This window comes from Polyodon spathula, chromosome 3, assembly GCF_017654505.1.
Source record: "Polyodon spathula isolate WHYD16114869_AA chromosome 3, ASM1765450v1, whole genome shotgun sequence".
In the NCBI taxonomy this organism is placed as follows: Eukaryota; Metazoa; Chordata; class Actinopteri; order Acipenseriformes; family Polyodontidae; genus Polyodon; species Polyodon spathula.
The window spans coordinates 19,524,613-19,533,606 of record NC_054536.1 but is presented as its reverse complement, the minus strand read 5'-3'; the positions used below and the strand labels follow the sequence as shown (position 1 = coordinate 19,533,606).

The 8,994-nt window shown below is 41.8% G+C and overlaps 1 protein-coding gene across 1 annotated transcript; it reads left to right on the top strand.

Moving 5' to 3' along the window:
* The first annotated feature begins 444 nt into the window (after nucleotides 1–444).
* On the top strand, nucleotides 445–8,714 carry LOC121312820 (amiloride-sensitive amine oxidase [copper-containing]-like). The gene is made up of 5 exons (XM_041244619.1): nucleotides 445–730; nucleotides 1,084–2,634; nucleotides 3,631–3,919; nucleotides 4,882–5,014; nucleotides 5,944–8,714. Exons 2-5 carry the CDS (start codon nucleotides 1,098–1,100, stop codon nucleotides 6,217–6,219), a joined length of 2,235 nt encoding a protein of 744 aa, XP_041100553.1. The 5' UTR covers nucleotides 445–730; nucleotides 1,084–1,097; the 3' UTR covers nucleotides 6,220–8,714.
* Nucleotides 8,715–8,994: the final 280 nt, after the last annotated feature.

The following is an 8,994-nucleotide window of genomic DNA, read 5'->3' as shown; positions in this document are numbered from 1 at the left end:
TACTACTTATTTTCATTTTTTTTATATATTATTATTTTTGTCAGTGCTTTTTAAAGTAAAAATTAAAATGACACGACAGGCGCCACATAAGAAATAAAGATATTTTAATGCTTTTAGAAAAAAAAAAAGTTTGTATTTACAACCTTTCATGCATAGATCTTGAAACCATGCCAGGCATCTGAAATGAATGGCTGAGAATGTTTGAGGATGATCCACACTTCTCAGGTTAAAACTCCAGTCTGTTGGTGGGCCAAACACTAAAAAACCAATGAGCTCTAACAGAAAGCTTATTTATTTCCAACATGTTTCTCACTTTACTATGACTGCACCTTTCACACATATATCTCAGTAAAATAACTTGATAATGGATTAATTATTTACCCAGCAGAGAACACTTTGTTCAGTGCAAAGTTTGCACTGATGTCAGTTTTATTACAAGTCAGGTGTTTTGAACACCAATTAGTGGGGAATGAGTGAGGCTCTTAAGCCAGCAGTAACTTCAAAAATTTCTCAGGGAAAGAAAGATACGGAGAGAGACAGACACATGTCCCAAGAACTGGGGCAATAGGAGATAGACAGACAGCTGCCACCTACAGCCTTGACAGGCAGACACATGTTCAAGAAGAGACCACAGCTCTTAAACAGTCGTTTTACTCTGAATGCAACCCGGTTATAAACAACAGGAACCCAACTTTGCATCTTTTTTATCTTTTCATCAGCTCAACAATTGGTGATTTTTTACATACATAATTTTATTCTTTCTTTCTTTCTTTCTTTCTTTCTTTCTTTCTTTCTTTCTTTCTTTCTTTCTTTCTTTCATACTTATCAGTACTAAATTTGTTTCTTCTTTTGTTCTAGTTATATGATCCATTACGTGAATATTCATTATTCTAGCAATTATTCAATGTAAATTTCATGTACATTTCTTATATGTTAACCCAGTATACCGTAGAAAGCTTTTAATCTCCAATGTGTTTCTTTAATCTGCATGAAGAGTTAAATGAGATGATTTTCTTCTGGAAGCTCTTGCATGTATGTGTTCAATCTCTCCCCCTCTGTTTCCCTGTCCTTCTTATTTTCCAGGTATCGGCTCTGAGATGTGGTGCCACTTCTTAATCCTCTTGGTTGCTGTGAGCACTGCTGGTGCAACCTGCCACCAGAAAAGGGAACCAGCGGGCAAAAGAGGCTCTATCTTTGCCGACCTGACCGCCGACGAGATGCAAGCAGTGCGAGACTTCCTGATGTCTAAACCACGGCTGCGCCTCTCCTCCGCCCGCAGAGAGACCCTGAAGAAAAACAGCATCTTCCTGATGGAGCTGCACGTTCCCAAGAAGGGCGATGCTCTGAAAACCCTCGACCAGGGACGCACCAGTCCTAAGCGTGAGGCTAGGGTGGTGGTGACATTCGGTGACCAGCTGCGCCCCAACATCACTGAATATATTGTGGGACCTTTGCCCAAACCCACCTATTACAAACACACAACCTTTGCAGGTAAGACTCCCAAGTTCGAGTCAAGGCCCACCAGCCAAACAGAGTATTATCACATCACCAATAAGCTGCAGGAGATCACAAAGAAGGTGTACAGGATTCTAGTAGAGACCTCTGGCTTCTCTTTCCACAATTGCACTGACAGGTGCCTGACCTTCTCTGATGTTGCTCCCCGGGGCCTAGAGTCTGGAGAGAGGAGGGCCTGGTTTGTTCTTCAGAAGTTTGTGGAGGGCTACTTCATTCATCCCATTGGCTTTGAGCTCCTTCTCAACCACAAGTCCCTGGACCCAACCGAGTGGGAGGTGGAGAAAGTCTGGTATAATGACCAGTATTTTGACAGCGTGGAGGAACTGGTTGAGAAGTACGAGAAAGGGGAAGTCACCAAGATGACGCTGCCAGACCATGATGATGACGATCTGTACTCCACATACATCCCCCGCGGGGAGAGCAGCACACGTGCCAACGTTCAGGGACCCAAACTGGTTCAGCCCCAGGGACCACGGTACCGGGTGGAAGGAAACTTCGTGGAGTATGCGGGCTGGTCCTTCGCTTTCCGGGTGCGCTCCTCCGCCGGTCTGCAGTTGTTTGACCTCCGATTCAATGGGGAGAGAGTGGCTTACGAGATCAGTCTCCAGGAGGCGGTGGCCTTTTACTCAGGGAGCACGCCAGCTGCCATGCAGACCAAGTACATTGACGGAGGCTGGGGTATGGGTACTGAGGCCTACGAGCTGGCCTCAGGCATCGACTGCCCCGACATTGCCACGTTCGTGGACCTGTACCATTATTATGACACAGACAGGCCAGTGCGGTACAAGAATGCCCTCTGCATCTTCGAGATGACCACCGGCGTTCCCCTGAGAAGGCACTTCAACAGCAACTTCAAGGGCGGCTACAACTTCTACGGGGGTCTGGAGAACAACGTGCTGGTGATCCGGACCACATCCACCGTTTATAACTACGACTACATCTGGGATTTCCTGTTCTACCAGAATGGGGTGGTGGAGGCCAAGGTCAGTGCCACGGGGTACATCCACACTACCTTCTTCACCTCCGAGGGGCTTAACCACGGGGCCAGGGTCCACAGCTATGTTCTGGGCAACCTGCATACTCACCTGGTCAACTACAAGGTGGACCTGGACATTGCAGGTAAGATCTGTCAAGGAGAGGTTCACTTTCTAAATTAATATCATTTTAAACATTAATTTTTTTCAATAATGTTTCATCTGAATACAATTTTAAATGTCTATAGAATGCCCAGCTAAATATATTATAATTAAGCGATAGAGCCCGTCAATGCAGGCTCTACCATGTGGCGAGGGCACTAACAAAAGTCAAGGTCATCTACCACACTGTAGAGCCCGCATCAAGAGGGAAAAGGATTTCTTTCTTCATTTTCTCTTTAAAAAAAAAACTTTAAAACCTATATTTACCTTGAACTTCTGATATTTCACCAGTTAACATTCCGCTGAGGAAAACAGTCCCTAACATAATTAGAATATAAAAACGACATACACGTAGAGAAAACATTATTATTATTATTATTATTATTATTATTATTATTATTATTATTATTATTATTATTATTATTATTGTTGCTGCTAACATTTATTTATTGGGGTCTTACTCTTTCTTATTATAATTTAACAGGGTTGGGAGTTTGACTGGCTATTTTTGAGGGAGGGTGTTGTTTGGATCCAGCCAATGACAGAATTGTGGACCAATCGTGTCTTTCCTGTTGACTTGCTGTCCAGTAGTTGCTAATTGAGCTTCATTATGGTGTCCTGACACAGACATGATTTCCCTTGTCTCTAGACCAGCGTCAGAAAGTATGTTTAAGTAGCTCTTTATGTTAACAGATTAGTTGTAGATTAGAATGTTAAGGGAAAATGCGCGGATTGATTTTAAAATGTAATTCACAGTTAACCACTTCAACGTTCCAGCGGGCATCTGTACAAAATAGAAGCCTGCTAGATCTGGAAGCAGATTGGCTCGCACTCAATTGTTTTCTTTATTATTATTATTATTATTATTATTATTATTATTATTATTATTATTATTATTTTGTCTGCTATTGTGGAAAATAGGATTTTTTTTTTTTTATTTCCTTCGCTAAGTTCTATTGATTTGTTTATCAATTTCCAGGTAGAGATAACAGCTTCGAAACCATAGAGCTGAAATACGAGAACTTCACCAATCCTTGGAGTCCTCGTCACTCCATCGTTCAGTCTCGGCTCCATCGCACTCAGAGGACAACCGAAAGGGAGGCCGCCTTCCCCTTTGGCAAACGCCTCCCCCGATACCTGCACTTCTACAACCCCACCAAGAAGAACAGGTGGGGCCATCACAGGGGATACCGGATCCAGTTCAACTCCCACGCTGACAGCGTCCTGCCGCGTAGCTGGAAGGAGGAAGTTGGCATTACCTGGTCAAGGTGAGGCTGAAACTCTATAGTCTTTTACTTTCATTACAAATCTGGTTGGTCCCATAGAAAAAACTGTTGTGCTGTAAGTGTAAAATACATTTAACTCTGGCCCTCGAGAGCCATCCCGGCCCTTGACTTTATTCCAGTCAGATCCTAAAATAGTGGTTAAATTAACTAATTTATGACCTGCTTGGAGTAAAGTTCTGGACTGGAATGCATCTCCAGGGCCAGTGTTTTGCACCACTGCATTTATTAAAGCTACAATGTAGCTGCAGTATTACCCTTCTAAAAGTTTCCAACTGGAAAAATATAGCAAACCGTAATATAGCATGTTAAAGCATAGGTAAGTATTATAAAGCACAGAGATGTATGGTAAAGCATATTAATAAACACGGCAAACCAGGATACACTATGGTAAATGCCTGTTATCATGGGAAAAGCATAATAAAACAGTAAGCATACTGAGCAAAAATACCATGATAAACTTTTATAAGGGTAACTACAATACATGTACATTTGATCTAGTTTCACCAGTTATTCTATTGCGGACCGTGGGCAAATGGGCTTTTGGTTTCAATTTTAAACTGCTCTTATGATGTGTTTTTATTCCAGCTAAACTTCAGCTTCATTGCACTTAGCTGCAATTAAATTGCACTTCACATCAGTGTATCCTGCTTAGATTACTGAAACTAACCCGTGCTTGCTTTTACATTGCAGTAATTTGCCCTTTCACTGCATTTAGTATACCATGCAGTACATGACTTGGGGCTTATTAACACAGTCTTTTACTGATTCACCTCACACCATCAATCTCACCCTCTCTGTCTCACCCCCTCTCTCTCAACCCTTCTCCCCCCTCTTGCTTACCCTTGATCTCACACTCTCACTCTCTCTCACCCTCTCTCAATGTCTCTCTCAACGTCTCTCTCACTCTCTGACCCCCTTTTTTCACCCTGCTTTGACCTGTGCAGGTACCCCTTGGCAGTAACTTGCCAAAAGGACAGCGAAGTGATGAGTAGCACCATCTACACACAGAACGACCCGTGGGAGCCAGTAGTGTCCTTCGAAGATTACATTAGCAACAACGAAAATATAGACAAAACGGTAACCTTTGGTTTTGTTAATGTGGCCATTTTTAAATAGACTGCATACTGCATAAAAACTAATTGTGTTTAAAATGTAAATAAGTGACACCTTGTCTGTTGGCTTAGTGAGACGATTGCCTGCTATGTATTTTATGGTGATCAGAGATTTGCATGTATTAAAGTCTTGGGGCTGCTGGAGGCGGATAAGGGCGGGGTTAGAGGGCTGTTGATGCTAGCATGAGGGTTATTGGCTGACTGGAATACTGGGAAGTGAAGTAGCACTGGGGCTGTCTCTGCTCCCAAACTATCTTTAACAAGGACCATTTTGGGGTAACTGTATGGACATTTAATATGTCATTGTTTACGGTCCCAAACCTCTCTGATACCAGAGGCTGATTGAGGATTGGTTAATTGGGTCCAGAAAAATGAATCTAGAGATTTTCTACTATACAAAACGCCATAAACCTGCTAACCTTTTGTATACCCACTGGGTATCCAGTGAGAAAGCAGTATAATGCTGGTCACCAGCTCACAGGAGTTGGCAGCAGGATTTGGATTTCCAGATTACACCTAAATTGTAAGAAATCACTAGCAAGAGATTCCCCAGTGGATGATGTTGTCATTTTACAGAATAAAATATATTTAATGTTTTTGTGTGTCCAAACTGTCCTGAACTGTATTTGAACTTCAGATGAACTTTAGCTAAATAATGCTGTAGTGAGAAGACATGACTGCTTTAATTTAGTAAGTTATAATCACCTTTATGTAATTAGACCTATTTTTTATAGTATTTTTTCACTCAAGTTACACCAGGTCTGTATTACATATGCCTTTAACAGAGTTATTTAACTATAACTTTATTTATTTAACTTTCAAAATTGTCTATTCACGGTATCATATGACGCACCGGCCTTCCTCATTCCTCTGCTTGCTTGTCCCTGTCTGCAGGATCTGGTTGCCTGGGTAACAGTGGGGTTCCTGCATATCCCCCACTCCGAGGACATTCCCAACACGTCCACCCCGGGAAACTCTGTCGGATTCTTCCTCCGACCCTTTAACTTCTTCAACGAAGACCCCTCCGTCGCGTCCAGGGACACGGTCATTGTCCGGCCGCACAAGGACAGCTTCTCCAAGGTAGACACGGACCGGTGGACTCCTGAGCTGGCGGGATACTGCATGTCCAACAAGCCCTTCCATTACAACGGCACCTACGAGGAAGTTTAACAACAAGCTGACAGCTGATTGCGATCACATGGCAACTGACACGACAAAAAGACTAAGACAAAGAAGCACCATACTAGCCAAATAAGAGATGAATAGAGACAGATGTTTCCTGCTTGAGGAAATATCTCTGAAGAAGCTGCTGGCTTTCTGAGAACTAAATGTATTAGGAATAAGAAAAAAAGGCCACAGAAACACCACTCTTTTTGATTGACTTCAATATCTCCAGATCTCAGGAGCTTTCCCTCAGTATCTATCTTTCTGCAAAAGCACAGCTGATTTATTTTGTTAACTTAAGCACCAACCTCTTTTTTTCTATTAACTTGTTTCATTTAGCTTTTAACTAAATGCTGACTAAGGTTTTAAATTACATTCTTGACTTATAAGCATAAGCAGCATTGTTGTTGGTTCCACTTTCTTATACTTGTTTTAATGGGTTTTTCTCCTGAACTTAAATTTTTAATTTTTAAAAAAAAATTACAATGCAGTATATTTAAAAATAAATCTAAAACTGTTTCTTGAGTTCCCTTTCAAGTATGAAATGTATCCATTACATAATGGATTAACTTTACCTGAAAAGTCTGAGACTTACCAAAGCTGTCCCTCAGTGACCAGCAACATCATCATGCCCTTCTCCGCCCCTCCTGGCTGAGACTAAGCTCTGTGATGACAGTTGAACAGCGCCATTTTATTTTCAGCCTGATTTGAATGTATGTTTTCTTGTCGATTTAATCGCTGAATTATTTGATCATTTTAGCTTTTTTCTGAGGTTGTGAGTGTTTTCTGAGTCCATATGCTGCCTTGTGGCCCGTCGGGAGCCTGCGGCTTGCCTGCACCTCTTTCCCAACCCCCCCACCCCCCCGCGGATCATTTCACTCTTCTCTCTGTGTCACGATTCACTCCGGCTGGAGTTGCATAGTGTCTGCATTTCTATGTTGCATATATAGTATGTATTGTACTGTACGTGTTGTTACTGTATTACAGTGAGGTGCCCCGCCAGTATCGCTGTCCTTTGCAGGCTCAGAAGACGTAAGCCAAACTTACTGTGGCTCAGGAGCCCTGAGGATTTGTTGCCACAGGCCCAGGGCTCCTTTTCTCAGGACCACCTGGCACATTACCAATAATGCACCAATGACATCAGGGTGCTCAGCTCGATTGGGCTCGGCTACCACGTTCACAAACACTCACAACGCCCTGGTTGTGTCCCAAGAGGTGATTACCCTGTTACTGAGACGGGCTATCCAAGTGGTAGACCCCCTCGAACTGAAGTCTGGTTTTTACTCTTGGTACTATACTGGCACCTCTGAGACTCCAGGGAATCAGAGTGTTAATTATATGGATGACTGGCTCATTTGCGCTGACTCTCCAACACATGAATGCATGAACTCTGCCTGCTTCCTTGCCCAAATGTATTTCGACCTTCAACGTCAACCAATCGGTGGAGCTGGAGGCTTTTCATCCCCTCCCTTTCCAGTCGAATAGGGAGCGTAAGCTCCATGCGTTTTGCCCTGTTAGGGCATTAGTGTATTATGTTGACAGAACAAGAAGTTGGAGGCAATCTGAACAGCTGTGTATCTGCAGCGGAACTAAGGCCCACGGTAAAGCCCTGTCTAAGCAGAGGCTGTCCGGTTGGATTGCAGAGACAGTCAAGATTGCTGATAAATAAGCCAACTTGCCCCTTCCTGTGAAGGTTACTGGTCACTCCACAATAGGTATGTCTACCGCTTAGGTGTTGTTCCAGGGTGCATATGCAACAGAAGCAGTAGAAACTTTTTCTCGTCTAGCGTTTTATGTTCCAAAACAATGTATAAAATACAAGCAAAGAACTGAAAAATCTTCCACAGAAAGATAATGTAGCTTGTCCTGATAAGAGATAAGAACATGGTGGTGTGGTGTTGTGTGTGTTTCTAATCTTTTATTTTGTTGCTCTGCCTCTTGGTCCCAGTCCCAACGCATTTCCCTAGTTACCTTTATACATTGAGGGATTGAATGGTTCTTGTCTTTATGCTATCGGTACTGATTAGTGGCTGTCTTTCAAACAACCCTTTGTTATGATGAGAGGATCTCATCTCTATGCCCTGATTTCAGAGTACACAGGGAAGGCATGGCTATCTATCTGCCTACATAGTTGAACATTAATGTATATTTCCATAAGCACTCAGGTTAAACTACTATACTATCCATTTTGTATTGGTCTATTATTGGTTATTATAGCAATGTGAAATAATGAATTGATCTCTAATGTGCCTTATACTTGATACAACTGAAATATTACATAATTAGTTTTTTGTCTATATATCTATACTGATTAGTGACTGTCTTTCTATTAATAACCAGTGTTACCAAGCTTTAAAAGTCAGCCAATCAGTAACTCAAATGTAATCTGTTTATTAAGTCTGCTCCCAGTTGCACTTTGTGCAGTTCATGAGGGCAATTTCCAAAGGAGCAGCTAATTCAGATCAAAGACAGAGAAAAATAAAAATAAATGTTAAAGTGTGGCCTTCCATGTTTGGAGTCTTGTTTGAACAAGTCTGCATTTGTGTTTAGCTGTAAATGTGTATAAAAAAATATGTACACCATTTCAATATTTATACATTTTCAATATGTAAACCTTTATATATGCATAATATAACCATTGGCAAAGCATGGGAAAACCTGCAATATTACTGTGCAAAAATGAAAAATGTTTAGATGGGTTTCCAATAAGAAAATAATAACTTAAGAAAACATATGAACCTAAGCTCTTCCAGTTCTTTTTTGCAGATTGCAACTTTGCGA